The sequence below is a fragment of the Mastigoproctus giganteus genome, chromosome 8 (genome assembly GCF_048544385.1).
Source record: "Mastigoproctus giganteus isolate SK-2022 chromosome 8, ASM4854438v1, whole genome shotgun sequence".
In the NCBI taxonomy this organism is placed as follows: Eukaryota; Metazoa; Arthropoda; class Arachnida; order Uropygi; family Thelyphonidae; genus Mastigoproctus; species Mastigoproctus giganteus.
This window is the reverse complement of record NC_143582.1, coordinates 185,907,499-185,924,740: the sequence shown is the minus strand read 5'-3', so window position 1 is coordinate 185,924,740 and position 17,242 is coordinate 185,907,499. Positions and strand designations below refer to the sequence as shown.

The window sequence follows — 17,242 nt, the reverse complement described above, 5'->3', positions numbered from 1 at the left end:
TGTTTATAAATTGCACGTAGAACAGTGTTTCTCACTCTGACATAAGGACTCCATTTTAGTCTGAAAAATTTTTTGTATTCTGTGATTCTTTTAGTATTTAAATATTAGCAATTTTGGATGTTATTCCCTTGAGTATCCTGTGGATCCCAGGCAAACACTAGTCACAGTTTGAGAAACACTGACATAAAATATTCAAATTTTCACTTCTTTTTTAGTTTTATTTACATCTAAAGTATTAAAAGAATTTATGGAAAATTAAACATATGAATTTGTTCCTCTCCTGTTATAATTATGATGCCAGCTGCCTTAATTAACTAACTTTCAAGAATTTAGGGCTCAGAGCCTTAAATTTTGAAAGGAAGAACAAGATGTCAATGGCAATGTGACATCTTGTTCTTGTCACCACAAATTCAATTTTGAACTCAAAGAATCATGTTACAAACTTTGCTCAAACAGCAACTTTGAAAATAAAACAAAGGAGAATGAAATACTGTCAAAGTTTGCTTCATTTATTTTTTTATTTAATTAATTTATATTTTGTAAAATTAATTAAGCCTTTGATACTGTTACACATAAAAGACCGCTATACAAATTGGAGCAGTGTGGCATTAAGGGCACGTTGCTGCTATCCCACTCAGCCATCCCTTTAAACAGAGATTGGTAATCAGTGGACTCTGCTCTTCATGGACTAATGTTATTAGTGGATTCCCCAAGGATTCGGTGGTGGGCCCGTTGTCATATATATTTATCAGTCATATTGATGATGGTATATCAGGCTTAATGTTGAAATTTTGCAGATGATACAAAGGTTGGCAGGGTTGTTGATGACAGTACACTACTGCAAGGTGGCTGAAGTTTAACATTGACAAATACAAAGTACTGAATATGGATAGCAGTAACCACAGAGTAACGTACCAACTGTGCAGTACTACACTCAGGTTAGCTGAAGAATGAAAATGTGCAGTCAGATATGAAGTTTTCTGAGCAGTGTAGATAGGCTGCCAGAGCAGCTCATGGGTCTTATCAATGATATACAGGAATTTTGCTAGCAGGGATAAGGAAGTGATTATCCCTTTGTATAAGGCAAATGGTCAGGCCACACTTCGAGTACTGCGTACAGGACTGGAGGCCTCATTTCAGGAAGGATGTAGAGTTACTAGAATGAGTGCAGAGAAAGGCAACAAGATTGGAGAGGGGAACAAAGGGTTGCTCTTACCAAGAAAGGCTTAAAGTTCTACAAATTGCAGCATCTGACGATTGGGCACGTGCGAGGTGATCTGATTGAAGGGTTTAAGGACTTGAATGGTTTGAAAAAGCTCAGTGCTGATGGGATTCTTCCTCATATTTAGAGTACGAACCTGAGGGGGCATAAATTCAAATTGAGAAAAGACAGTTGCAGAACAGATGTGGAAATTTGCCTTTAGCCAGTGGGTTGATTGCTGGAACAAACTTCCATCTGTCATTGTGGAAGTTGATAACTTAAATACATTCTGGGAACAACTAGACCAACTTTTCGAGAGAATGGATGGGTGAAGTGGGAAGGGGTTTTTTTTTTTTTTTCTGTATAAGCATGCTTTCTTGCATCATATGCCTCTGCTAATGCTAAATGCCTGATGTTCTTACTACAGTATTTTCTAATCTAGTACAGCATTATTACAGGAATAGGTTGTGAGCTGTTATACCATCCGGTACCTACCCACCCACCAATGAAGGACCAAATAACACTGAAATGGAAATGGCTGTCTGGGTAGTGGTATCCACTGAGAATGAGTAACAATAGTCTTCTCTATTGAAGAAGCATTACTTATTCAAAATATAACTGCATAGGCAACTCTGAAGGTATTCACAATATGAGATGTAAAGAAACATTGCCACTTTTTTTAAGCATGCACTTGTAAATTTTTATTCCAAATATATACAAAAAAATTTTCCCCCAATATTTGCCTTCTAAAACATGAGTGCATCTTATCTTATCAGAAAATACAGTTAGTAAACACCTGAATGCTTTTACCATGCTTAAGGCTGCTTTTAATAAGTAATAATAAGTACAGTGGTACCTTGGATTGCGAGTAACTTGGTCTATGAGTGTTTTGCAAGACGAGCAAAAATTTTTAATAAATTTTAACTTGATAAACGAGCGAGGTCTTGCAATACAAGTACAGTCAGTCCTCGTATAACACGTGTTTACACTACACGAATTCGATCATACACGATTTATAAATACGCGCACGATAGCGTATATAACACAAACCAAATTCACTTATGCACGATTCGCCTTTGTGTTTACAAGAAATGGCAGTCGAATGCAGAATCACCCCAACCGAATGCAACATGATAGGAATGAAGAGAAGATTCTGAAAATGTATTTTTTTTTTTTTAATGTTTTTTATATCAGTGAAGGGGAAACACATTTCACCATAATAACCTAAAAACCAACACAATTTCACCTATCAGTATAATCGCAAATGCAATTAGATCGAGTTTACTACCAGTTTATAACAGATTCCACTAGCAGAAACGTAACTGGAAATTGTTTTTATTGTTTTATGGTAGTAACCCCTAGAAATGTGCTTTACTAAAATGTGTGATGTTAATAGTGTATCTCTGCCTTTACGGTGTTGTTTATTCAGTTGCTACACGAGTGCAGCTTTGCTTATGTATATCAGGCGTGCCTCCACATTTTGTAATAGTGCAAGCGATGAATCTGTTTAACAACAATGCAATTGTCATATTTCCGTGAAATCCTCAAGAGGAGGCAAGTATCATTGGAGAGGTTCCTTGTTAAAGTCACACGAAAAGAAAGAGTCCACAGATAGCAGTGATTCCATTAGTGACAGTGAAAGTCGTCCTACCACAAATCCGATTGCTTTATGTATATTAAATTTAAATATTAAAAATATGAAAAGGTATGTATGTATTTTCTATTAATCATTTTTACAGTATATGAATATTTTTGAGTTTTGGAACAAATCATCTGGGTTTCCATGATTTCTTATGGGAAAATTCGCTTTGATATACGAGTGCTTTGGATTCCGAGCACGTTTCCCGAACGAATTATGCTCACAAACCAAGGTACCACTGTATTTGAATAAATAAATTAATATTAGCCACACAGTGCAAGAAAGCCATTGGCTTTTGCTGCATTGCCAAAAACAAAAATAGAATAAATCTGTAAAAAGTAAATAACTATCCCCAAAAGTAACTTATTCTTGTGATTTGAATTTGTAGCTTCTTGTTCTAGAATCATTTATAATTTTGCCTTTATTCATTTTACTACTCCTTCTTAGAGCCTTATAATAGACCTCAACGAGGTCCTTTCTAAAGTGCTTGGTTGCCAAACTCTGTAGCCCACATATTCATAGTCTTTCCTCATATGGGTGTGCTTTTATTCAGATCTCATCAGGCTGGCCGTCAGTCATTAGATCCTTTCAAGAGGCTCTATCCCTTTTTTTTTTAAGGGCAGAGTCTACACACATGGATACAGTATTCCAGTTGCAGTCTTATGGTTTCCTTGTATAATGGGATTATGACTACCTATCTCTACAAGATAATGTTCGATAAATCATCGATAGGGCATCATAGGTCCTTCTTGCTGCCTGTGTGCACTGCTTGGATAACTTTGTGTCAAACATTTGATGTAAGTTTCATTGATGTATCTCAAATCTCTTTCTTCCTCCACCATTTTTATTTCAACCCCAGGAAGTGTATAAGTTATTTTTGGATTGCTATTTTCCCCAGTGTAAGATCATACATTTTGATACATTAAAACATAAGTTTTACTTAAGAAGTGCTCCTTGGTGCTGATCATTAACTACTCTACCTATCTTTATCTTATCTGCAAATTTTGATATCACACCCTCTATTCCTTCAATGATGTCATTTTTTAAAATCAGAAGCAGCAATGGTCTCAAAACTGATCTTTGTTGGACCCCACTTCTACCATAAAACCAAGAGTGACCATTAATCACAACCCTCTTCCTCCTGCATTATAGCCACCCTGTGATTCATCTTAAAATCTTTAGCAAATCAAATGCTTTGCTAAAATCCAAATAAACATGTTGAAATTATTTGCTACATCCAGTTCGTGAGTAACTGGTTAGTTAAACTGATTTTTCTTAACAATGTGTAGCCTTTCATTCAATTTCTAACTAAATGCCCCTTTATTACACTCTTTATCATTGCTTCCATGACTTTACCTACTACCCAGGTCATAATGACTGTTAATTACCCACTTCACTCTTAGAACCACCGTTGTGTTTTGGCGAAACACTGACACTTCTCCAATAAAGAGGAGTCTCTTGTATATTTCAAAATTACTGTGTATATGTCAACTTCAGGAGCCTTACTTATCCTTTAGACTTGCAAGTTTTTCTAATAAACGTAATTTTAATAATAATCTGTAATTTTAATATCACTAATTACATACTGCTCAGCCTCTCTTCAGTATGAAGGGTCTTCCATCTGTAAAGATCAATGAAAAAAAGTACCTTTCATCAGCAACATCATCAGTATCAAGCATAGACACTCATTTCACCTCTTCCGTAGAACATAACAGTGGCTTCCATTATTGTTGCGAAGTTATTGAGGCTAACCCATATGGTGGTATTAGTCTGTTACAACCTCAAGTGTCTTTCTGAATGAAAATTCTGTAAAGCAAGAAGCAACTGTCACTGATTTAGAACCCTTGTAGTGCAGCCTAATTAGCAGAGCTTGGTTGGGCAAAGATAACATGACAATTGTTGAAAAATAAATTATCAACATGCCTTTTTAAATCTTTATCCCCCCCCCCTAGCAATATTTGAAGCTAAATAAATTTTTGATTACATAAAGTGCAGCTTTTAACAGTAGATCATTACTGTGAAAAACCACATTAATAGGTTCCAGTTCCATAAGATGTACCCAATGTTTTGAACACAAATTTTGAAGAGAAAATAAATAAATAAATATGCACACACAAATTCAAGTGCTTACTAAACAGTCAGTGAAACTTTTTTTTGTTTTCTCTCCTCTGTTAAAGTACCCCAAACCTGTGAAATTGTTAGTTGCTGCATTAGCCCTATTGGTGTCAGGTTGGGATTTGGTGCCTTCTCCACTCCTTATTCATAAATACTTTAATAGTTTTTATTTGAAAGGGAGATATGTGGTTTGTCATTATAAGAAATTGAATGAAATAAGACTGTTTACCACATGAAAATTTGAAACCGGAACTGACCATAATAGTCAGTTCTAATGCCATCATTGTTTGGAGGCCTGAAGACTGGGTTTGACAGAACCTCAAAAGTAGTGCCAACCTGCATTAAGCATTGGTTGATATGGTAACACATCAATAAACATCTAAAAACAAATTTGTGCATGTGCAATAGTCTTTTATTTCATTTTACTTTAAAGTTTGTTAATTGAAATGTCTAGTGGCTGCAGTTGGCTAAGGCTTCCTGGAAGTACAGCTAACTCTAGTATTTAGTTCAACAGCTGTCCTTTTTTCAGAAGGCTATCTAGACATGTTGACCATACTTTCTCTAGCCATGGATAGAGATAAAGATAAACATTAGTGGGTGCACCTAGTGTGTCTTATGGTTCAGAAATTGCATAATCTTTTTTCATTTTTTTGCCAGATAGGTTTCTAACATTTTGGATTGGAAACCCACGATTTCCATCTTTTCCCCCTTCACTTCTCGGTATTTTGCCAAATAAACAATTTGCACAAATCTCCTTGGAAGCAGACTTTGTGCCTACATGCTCTGAAAAGTATCCAGAGACATCAGTTTCGCATTACTGCCACTGATTTCAGTACAAATTTGGTTTAGCTACTACAACATACTCCATCCTCCTTGGCAGGCTTTTCACCAAGAACAGTATGCAGCAGGTGTAGTCCTCCATTCCTTCTACAGAACAATGAACAAATAGCACACATTCCACATCAGTAGTTGAGCTATGGGATGTTTGTTCTGGCCCTCACCAAATATTTCAACTTTTGTACATACATGTTCTTGAACCATATGTGAACATCACTAGCAGTATACATAGAGCACTATTCTGTTCAGCCATACCACAAGAAACAGCTAGACACTATAACCATCTAAACTCCACTGTTAGAACAATGCATTCTTACATTGTTCTAACAGTGGAGTTATGGTGATGGTTGGCTTATGATCTGCTGCTCTGCCATAAAAACGGAGGCTGTGGATCTCTGTATGCAATGTATTCTTACGAACTCCTGTTGGTTCTGTAAACTGCCGGTTTATATTTTGCGGAAATGACTTATACGATACTTGTACTACCTTTCCAAGTATCTCTGGTACTGTGGAGTAAGCATCTGTAGTCTTCCTATGCACTGCTGCATGGTGGTACAATCACACTTTCATTTCGTGATTAAATTGACTGAAGTTGGAAATTGCATAAATCAAGCCAGAAATGTGCCATCCGACAATAATACCCCTCTCAAAATCGTTCAACTCAGCTGTGCATGTTACAAGAGCAGCTGATTTGTGTAGCTTGTTGTGTACCTTTTTCAAGTTAAGAAACTCTTGTCTAGAGGAAATACATTGCTTTCTGAGAAAGACAAAATGATGAACATCTACTTATAAGATGAGAATGAATGTTTACAAAGTAATAAAAGGTGTGGGTAGAGGTTTCAATTTTTGCAAAAGAAGATTGAAGTTACAGTTTATAATATAGAGAAGGAACAATTTATTTTGAATAATAATTATGATTCAACAATTCTGAATGAATTAGGAGTTTTTCAGAGTAAATAAATGCTTCATAACCTGATTGAAATAAAAACTATAAAAATACAATTATTCTCCTCGTGTTAATCTGTACGGTTTGCATTAAAGTTGCTGACAGAGGAAGTATATTGTTAAATTCCTATAAATACAAATTATCTCTCATCTAAGGACAAATGTGTGAGGGGGTGGAGGAGGCAACAAGTACTCCCTAGCTTGAATAGTGAATAGCAGTGTGTACAAGGTAGGAGATTAATTTCATTTGAGTACTTACATTTATCATAATTTGGCTGGCTGAGCAAATGCAGGGCAAGTCATATAAATGCAATGATAAATTTTTACAATATTATACATCTTTTTTGCCAGAGCCTATTTGTATGAAATGAAAATTTGCTTTTTACAGGCAGTTCCCACTTTGAGTTCTCGGGTTTATGTGTTTTTTTTTTTTTTTTTCCCCCCCAGTATCAAGTATCAACAAAATCGAAAATATGAACATTAATTACAATAAATAAATGCTAAACATTCATAAATGAGGCATTTCACACCACTCGCATAGCTATATAATACAGTACTACTATGCCTGCGTTTGTTTGTTCAGGTAGACGAGAGCATCTCACTGACTCACATAACATAAAGCAGTTACCATGCTGACATTACAGAGAGCGGTTGTGTTGCTCTTCAATTTTACTGTCTTGGCTTATTTCAAATGGATCCCCCTTATTAATACTACACAGTATGCCAGAAATACTACAGAGGGTGATGTTAATAAAAAGAAACAGCAAAGAGGAATAACATTGGAAACAAAATATGAGATCATAAGCAAACATTTGCCGGAATGACTTAAAGATCTTGTGAGAAATGCTATCATGAAATTTATAAAGCAAAGAGAAAATTATGTTATAAGCAAACGATTCTTGAATCATCTCTGAAGAAGTCCCCTCCTTGTGCTTCAATTTTAAACTAACAAGTGCAGGGCCAACAATGAGTGATGAACTATCAACCAGTGTGCAGTTGATGATGATGAAGAATAAACATTCTTTAACATTTGTATGACATAAATAATTTCTTTATTATTATAATTTGCTTGATTTTAAAGGCTGTTTTCATTTCTTTGGATAAATAAATCATTGTTTAAGCACAAACTTTTTTTTTTTTTTTTTTTGTGACCTTAATTTAACATGTAAAATTTCATTGTTAAGAATGTAACCTCTGTTTTTAACATTACATCTATGAAAATTAATTCCCACTTTACAAGCAAACGCTAGAAATGAATTAATTCATAAAGTTGGGAACTACCTGTACCTAACAGCCACCAAAAAACAGGACAAGTTTGTAACTCGCCCTGCTATTTATTTTATTAATTTGTATATTAATCACAGAAGATTAAGGTGGTTTTTAACTTGTTTTTAAATTTGGTTTTTATAAATGTTGCCAAAAATCAAGGTGGTATTTGAAATTATTTTTCCTAAACAGAATTAAATTAGAGTTCTCTGCCTCTCTTTTCATTTTACATTGTTATACCATGGTGATTATTTTCATAAAGCATGAGACTACATAAAATTCACTAGTGAACAGGTTAGTGCCATTGCACCATGTTTTGTTTGTAGTGAACTGGCAAAGTAGATAATTGGCATTATTTTAATTGTATCTCATATTGTGAATACCTTCATGAGTTTCCATGGTATTGCACTACCTTGAATAAGTAACGCTTCACCAATGGAGAAGACTAATGTTACTTATTCTCGGTGGATACCACTACCCAGGCGGCACTGTTTCAAAGCTTGTTGGCCTTGAAATGCCCACCGAGGAGAGGCCAACAAGCCTTAAAACTGTGCCATCTGGGCGGTGGTATCCACCGAGAATAAGTAACATTAGTCTTCTCCATTAGTGAAGTGTACTTATATCAGGTAGTGCAATACCATGGAAACTCATTATGAAGGTATTCACAATATGAGATACAATTAAAACAATGCCAATTATCTGCTTTGGCAGTTCACTATGAACAAAACATGGTGCAGTGGCACTAACCCGTTCACCACTAATTGTTATACCATGCACAGCAGGATTATTATTAGCTATATATGCTGCACCAGCCAAAAAGAGAGAGAGAGAGAACGTCAGAAGTAGAAGGGAATCACCAAGCAAAAGAAGAATGATGATATCCAGCACAGGACCCTTATTTATAAATAAGGATTAGAGTATGTGTATTTTAGTGCAATTGCATCATTTATACACAGCTAAATATATTAGCAAATTTGCAATAGCGGCATCGTTTAAGTTACATCTCATATTGTGAATACCTTCACGACGTAGTGCAATGTCATGGCAACTTGTCGTGAAGGTATTCACAATATGAGATGTAACTTAAATGATGAAATTTCACTAAAATACACGTAGTCTAATCTCTTTCGCAGTTTCGAGGCTTTAAGCCCTAATGCATTAGAGTAAATAAGGATTCTTAATTTAATTTTAATTTTAGACATATATTTATATTACCTGCCTCATCCATACAGACAAAGCAAAGGCAGTTAACCTTTTCTTTATTTTAAATTAAATTAAAAAAAAAAAAAAAAAACCTTGCTTGGATGTGTTTAATGATTTTTTGGTGGTATTTGATGTGCAATTACGTAAAATTTGAAATAAGAAATGAGAAAGAAATATTGCCAATGACTTTTTTTCAGCAATTATTGAAGGAACGTATCCTGCTAATATGCCACTACAGCACATGCAGAAGGACCTCCACTTGGCTTTAACTATTGGGGACCAACTGGAACAGCCTTTACCTCTTACTGCTGCTGCAAATGAGGCAAGTTTTATTTGTATTTAGTAATTGACACTTTAGCAGCAGTTTCTCTTCAAAATATGTTCATTGATGTTCACTGAGTTCTGGGATTCCTCCTTGTGCTTGCATTATGCACAATGTGAAGGAATGTATTAAAAGAACTTAATTTTTTGCTGTCTTTTTTTTTTTAATTAAAATTTAAATTATAAATAAAATATTATCAATTAAATTATTATAAATTTTTTGCTAAAAACTTTTGTGCAGACTACAGTATTTTCCCCATTACTTTAGCAAGGGGCATAACCAGTTTGTGTTAAGAAACTCCAGGAGCCAGTTTTTGGTGACAACGAAATGAATATCCGTGGAACATTTTTATATAATGGTCAGGTGTGCTATTTCTTATTTGTATTCAGGCTCTGACTTGTATATACGTGTATATTGACATTAAGTGGGATATCTCGTTAAAACTCAACTAATATATTAATATCATCTCATCTTGTCGAGAAACAGTATCCCTCAAAGTTCTCTACATTAGTAGTGCCTAACATTTACTCTCACACCAGAAAAATCCCAGCAAAGGTTTTTGGGATCTTCACCCCACATAATTTACTGTTTCTGTGTACTCTTTTTTGAAATCTAATTATATTAGTACCCTTGAATTATGAACATTGTGATTTGAACAGAATTTCACAAGATGTTATCTGATTACAGTATAAACCTTAAAATAACATGGATGAAAGAACAGTCTTTAAATCCCTTCTTCCTCTCCCGCTCCTTAAGTTAGGTTTATAATATAAAGATCCCAAATATGATAGTTATCAGAGCCTTGCTATTACAACCTGAAGATAATTGTAAGAAGTTCTTTATTTGTGTTTTGCTGTAAATAAAGTTGTGTAGGGTATTCAGTCTGACATGTTAATGAAAGATGCATTGTGCAATCCTAAAAACTTGGGAATTCTCCACCACAAATTGCCAGTGAGCCACCAGTCTTTCTCACAAAGAGCAAAAGATAGTCCCATGACCTTCTGATAAACTTTCTGATGGCATAAACTAATTTTAACAGTGAAGATATGCCTTAATTCTAAAAATGCTGTGTTCCACATTAAGAACTTATAACTCAGGTGAAATTTCAACCTCTGTGCAACCAGGAGTAAAATGGCTAAATGTTCTTTTTCCTTATTATGGTGCAGTAAGTTTAAAACATTGTTTTAAGAAAATGATATACAAAATATGAGAATAGGTAAAAAGAAGAATTCTGCTGTTTTCTGTTATATCTGCACATGTTCAATGCATTATCTACAATCCCATAAAGAGAAATTTCAGTCCTGCAACAGGTAGTGCTACCAAGTGTATGGGGTGGTTGGTTGAGTACGGTTGCTATTATTGTTGTTGTTGCTCTTATATTATTTCTCCCTGATTGGGGGATTCCACCCCATGACGGGTATTGCTACCAAGTACACAGGGTGGTTATGTTCAGTGTTACTGTTGGTCGAGGAACTTTCTGACTATCCGACAGGTGTTCTCTGGGGGACCTATTGCAGCTAGAATGTTCTGTAGGGTCTTTGGCACTATACCGGGTTGACATGATGATTAGGATGGTCGTTACTTGTTGCCTATGCCACATCTCTTTGATCTCCTGTTTTAAATTTGTGTACTTCCTCATTTTTTCCTTGTGGGTTTTCTGGAGGTAGCCAGTGTTGGGCACTGCTGTGTCAGTCATATAGGTAGCCTTTTCCTTCTTGTCAACAAGTGTTATGTCCAGTCTGTTGTGTGGATTGTCTTGTCCGTTATTATGGTGTCATCCCAGTACAGGTTGTGGTCTCTAGTACTGCCTGGAGTTCGTACTTGTAATACGGTACACTTTCTTTGATCAACTGGTATTTCCTTGCTAGCTCAGATGTGTTATCCTGGCTACCTGGTTGTGTCTATGAGTGTACTCAGTCTGGGTGATCACCTTGCATCCTGCTGTGATGTGTTGGATCATTTCTAAAGACTGGTGGCATCGTCGACGTGTGTCATCTGACACTCCAGGCTCCTTGGCGATGTATTTTCTATAGTTTCTGGTGTTGATTTCCTGGTCCTGGATGGAAAGCATGTATCCTTCAGTCTCAAGGAAGAGCGTCCTGCTTGTGAGACATGCATTGGAAACCATTTCATCTATGATCTTGGTGGAGGTCCTTGTAGTGTCTGCCGTGGAGTGTTTCCTTTGCCCATCTTTCTAGCTTTGTTTGTGCCATCTGGGTAGAAGGGGGACTCCTTACTTAGGTTGAGTGGGTGTGCCACTTGTCTATCTTCCTTATGGCCTGGTAGAGTGCTGCTGTGTTTTTCTCGAAGTAATCTTTCAGGTTAGATTTTGCTGTTTTCTGTTGCTCAGTGAGGTCTATCAGACTCCTTCCTCAGTCTCTCCACTATAAAAATTTTTAAAAAATTTATTTCTGCATTTATTTTTCATAGGCACACCTTGAAACGACTGCAGTTTCTCAATGGTGAAAAAATTAACCAAGGTTGTATTTGCTTTTTTTTTTTTTTTTTTTTTTAACCCAATATCACTCCCTCAAAGTAATGCGACCAGTTAAAAACATACTGTATATTATATATTTCTGTATGAGGCCATGAAATTTCCAGATGCCTCTTGTATTCCTCATATTGCACAATCAGAAACTTTTCATCTGAAAGTTTTAATTTATTCTCTCATATATCCTCTATGTAACTACCATCGGTGGTATGGGTAGAGGGTTTTTGCTTTTGTGAAGGTGACTATGGTGGACTCAGACAGTTTTTAAATTGTATGCAATGGGACCAAATGATCATGTTACTAACAGCAGATTATAAATGAGAAGCATTCAAGGAATTAATCATGGAGGCTACTAGGCTTTTCATACCAACTAAGAAATACTGTTCGAGGTTTAAGCCAGAATGGATGTCAGATGAACTAATGAGACTTGTGGCAGCGAAGAAAAATGCACGGAATACATATTGATTATCAGACAACACAGAAGCCTGTGTTGTCTGATAATCAATATTAGATAGATACATTGTGGTAGATACACTGTGCTGCCACTTTATTAGGTACACCCCTGCTGTGCACACAAAAGGTTTGTCCCACAACGTCACGTCACATGACCACAGTTGTGGATATAAATGCAGCAGAACAACCTTTCTAGTATCAGTTAAGTGTACAAACCGTAGCAAGAATGGGGAAAAAGAGTGATTTAACGGACTTCGAACATGGCGTGGTAGTTGGAAGACGTGCTGGACAAAGCATCTCTGAAATGGCAGTTCTCCTGAACTTTTCACACACCACAGTTTCAAGGGTGTATCGAGAATGGTGCAACAAACAGAAAACATCCTCTCTGCAGCACTCCTGTGGAAAAAAATCTCTTGTTGATGAGAGAGGTCAGAGGAGGATGGCTAGAATTGTGCAGGCAAACAAACGGACCACAATGTTGCACATCACGTCAACCTGGGTGCACAGCACAGAACAAAATATTGCAACAGACCACTAGTCACACTTTGTCGCAGACCTTTGTTATCAAGGAAGAACAACACCAGCACTGTTCAAGTGCTAACTATCAAGGATTGGAAAACAGTTGCTTGGTCTGACGAGTCGAGGCGCCTCCGTAGCCAGGAGCAGCAGTGCACACATAGCACACACTTCTTGATTAGACTGGGGTTCGAGCCCGTGACCACCAAATACGGAGGATGCAGAAAGGTCAGGGAATGACCACTGCATATCCCCAGAGCAATATGGCCTTAGTTGCTAATGCTCCTAAAAACCAAATAACAACAACTGACAAGTCGAAGTTCCTGGTGCATCATGTTGACGGAAGGCTCAGAATTTGGCAAAAACAACTATGAATCCATGGACCAGTCATGTCTGACGACTACTATGCAAGGTGGTGGGGACAGTGGTATGGTGTGCGGAATGTTTTCTTGGCACATGTTGGGTCCATTGATACCCATAGATTCACATTGAATGCCACATTGTACCTAAACATCGTTGCTGACCAGTGCATCCATTCATGTTGACAGTTCATCCTCAGTCAGATGGTTACTTCCAGCAGGATAATGTGCCAGTGCACAAAGCCTGAATCACTATAGAATGGTTCCAGGAAAATGACAATGACTTTTCTTTGCTGCAGTGGCCCACTCAGTCAGAGGATCTCAATCCTATTGAACATCTTTAGGATGAGCTGGAAAGAGCTGTTCGCTGCAGGCCTACACCTCCGTCAAATCTCAAGGAACTGTGTGACACACTCATGTCTGCATAGTACTCCATTCCTGTACGTTTTCAGCATCTTGTTCAATCCATGCCTAGATGAATTCAGGCTGTTTTGAAGGCTAAAGGAGGCTCGACACGCTACTAGGTAGGTGTACCTAATAAAGTGGCAGCACAGTGTATAAGCTGGTCTGTAATCAAGTGACAAATTAGGTTAGGCAAGCCAAGCAGATTATGAGAAGTCTCTGGCAGAGAATGCAAAGACTTCTATGTCTAACGCTAAGACTTCTATTATATTAACGTAGAAGGAAGGGATTGAATAACATTGGTCCACTTGATATCAGTTGGTTAACTATTGATGATCCTGCTCAGATTGCTGACAAGTTGAATAGGTATTTTGCTTCAACGTTCACACGAAGAATTCTTTAGGGGAGGGGATGCCAGAAGTATACCAGATTTTAACAGGGAGCTAAATTATTTTGTAATAACTTAGAGAAGTGTTTCCCAAACTGGTCCGTGAACCAGTTCCAGTGGGTCTGCGAAATGGACCCTCTGGAACTGGTCAAATTATTCATTCTATATTAGGGCTCACGTCTAGTGAGCATGGGCTTGGCACACCCAGGGGCCTGAGCTGGATATCATCATTCTTCTCTTTCTTGGTGATTCCCTTCTATTTCTCTCTCTCAGTGTAATTCAGAATTTTTTTTTTTTTTTTTGCCTGGTGCAGCATAAGCTTCAAGCTTCCTTGCACCATAAGGCTAATAATAATAATAAAATATAGCAAATTGATGAAAAATAAAGTTATTATTATATATTTATGTAAAAATAAGAATAGTCAAGCTGTTTTAAACATAAAACTTTGAATTTTCTTTTCAGAAAACCCAGTGTTCATACATATATACACAAACAGAGAAATGTGTGTGTATATATATATATAGGGTCCACAAACTTTTTTTTTTTATTTTTGAAAGGTCCATAGATCTTGGTAGTTTGGGAACCACTGACTTAGAGGAAAGTGGAGGATAAACTTTGAAGTTAAACATAAGAAATGCACCTGGGGTGGATGGGACCTATCCAGTTGTATTAAGGGAGTAAGCAAATGGTTAGGCATAATTATGAGAGAATCCTTGGATTCAGTGGAGGTCCCCACACGGACTGGAGATGTGCAGATGTATCCCCAATTCACAAAGGGTGATACTGGTAATTACAGACCTGTTAGTTTAAAACTACTGTTCCAGGTAAAATAATGGAGTCACTGGTTAAAGAAGTAATGCAGGATCATGTATACAAGACAGTAGTTATAGTTCAGACAGAGCATGGGTTTGTTAAGGAGAAATCTTGCCTGACCAGTTTGATTGGATAATATAATATGGAACTGGATGCAAAAAAATAATTTTGGTATCATATACTTGGATTTCAGGAAAGTTTTTGACACTGTTGCACATGGAAGACTATTGAACAAATTGGAGCAGTATGGCATTAAGGGTAAGTTGCTGCTATGGATGGTTGAATGGAAGAAGGCAGAGAGTGGTAATCAATGGACATTGCTCTTCATGGACTAATGTTATTAGTGGAGCCCCCAGCATTCAGTTTTGGGACTACAGTTGTTTTCTATAATTATTGATGGTACTGATGAAGGTATATAAAGCTTAATGTCCAAGTTTGCAGATGATTCAAAGGTTGGCAGAGTTGTTAATGACAGTAATGATGGTACACTGCTGCAACAGGGTCTAGGAAAGTTGGGCAAATGGGCTGAGAGGTGGCAACTGAAGTTTAACAGAGACATATGCAAGGTTCTCCATATGGGTAGCAGTAACCCCAGAGTAATATACTAACTTTGCAGTACTGCACTCAGGGTAGTGAAGAATGAAAAAGACCTGGGAGTAATTGTGCAGTCAGATATAAAGTTTTGAGCAGTGCAGACGGGCTGCCAGGACAGCTCGTGGGGTCTTGTCAATGATATTCAGGAACTTTACTAGCAGGGATAAGGAGGTGGTTATCCCCTTGTATAAGGCAATGGTCGGGTGATACCTTGAATATTACATACAGGTCTGGTGGCCTCATTTTAGGAAGGATGTAGTGCTGCTGGAACAAGTACAGAGAAGGGAAATGAGATTGGTGAGGAAAACAAAGGGTTGCTCTTACCAAGAATGGTTAAGTTCTTCAAATTGCAGTGTCTGGAGACTAGGCACCTGAGGGTGATCTGAGTGAGGTATTTAAGGCTTTGAATGGTTTGAGCAAGCTCAGTGCTGATGGGATTCTTCCTCTTGTTCAGCTTACACACTTGAGGAAGGGACATGAATTCAAATTGAGCAAAGGTAGTTGCAGAATAGATGTGCGTAAATTTTCCTTTAGCCAGCGAGTGGTTGATTGCTGGAATAAACTTCCAACTGTCATTATCGAAGTTGATAACTGAATAGATTTAAGGAGGAACTGGACAAACTTCTGGAGCGAAGGGATAGGTGAATTGGAAGAGGGTTGGTTTTTTTTTTTTTTTTGTTTTTTTTTTTTGCTGATGCTGTATAAACTTGCTTTCTTGCATCATATGCCACTACTAATACTAATGCTATGACATTACATCAAGTTTGTGACTTTTCACTCATTTGGACAGCTCCAAATAAGATGAGCAAACTTTTCTGGGATCTCTTCCAGTGTCCTGAAAGTTTCTTTTTGAGATATACAAATGTTCTGGTTTTATCCAAAAATTTAAACATTGTTTACTCAGTTTTTTATCATTTAACTTTGCAGTAATTCATTGTCAATCTCAGACTAATCCACAAATACAATGTTATGAAAGGCATTTACGTTTCCAATGCTAGAGAAACCATTTATGCACTAAAGTTTACCAAGAATTGATTCTAAGAAATTAAGGATGATAGCTGGGCATATGTTTCCCTTATAAAATATGTGGTTTTGGTGAGATTTTGAGTGCACCTGCTGTGACATCCTGCCAACCACCCTTCTGTGAACTGAAAGGCAGAATTCTATATGGATAGTGGGCAGACAATTGGCCTGGTAGTCTCCATTGACTTGTTCAAGTATTATTTGCATTATTAGTTCACTTAACTTTGTAATTTGGGGAAGAGTGTTCTTTAGAAAATGTAATGTATAACAAGTTATTTTTATTTTATTTTTTTATTTTTTTTGAATAAAAGGAACCAAAATTACTTTCAAAATATTTTTGAATCTTCATTATATGATGATACATACATATTGTGCATAATGTGCTTGGTATATCAATAAGTGATTAATAAAAATGGAATGTTCTGAAATTTGCATAATAGTCAAAATAGGTCGAAATGCTTAAATTATATGTTGAAGAAAAATTTGCTCTCTTAGGTGCTTGCAAATGTATAACTGATCACAAGTTGAATAAGTCATCATTTAAGATGAAATATTTTATATGCATAAAACTACTTTGAATACTTCAAAAAAAATTATTAAACCATACAATAAATTCAAATTTATGGAATTGATGCCCTTAAAGGTAATTCAATTTCGGAGAAATGCATCAGATAT

General features: G+C 36.6%; 1 protein-coding gene across 1 annotated transcript in view; it reads left to right on the top strand.

Moving 5' to 3' along the window:
• Positions 1-17,242, top strand: part of Ndf (Nucleosome-destabilizing factor) — a 259,722-nt gene that overhangs the window by 222,744 nt on the left and 19,736 nt on the right. Inside the window, exon 12 of the mRNA XM_090379090.1 lies at positions 9,404-9,528. Coding sequence (XP_090235216.1) covers positions 9,404-9,528 — 125 coding nt within the window. The remainder of the gene's footprint in view (positions 1-9,403; positions 9,529-17,242) is intronic.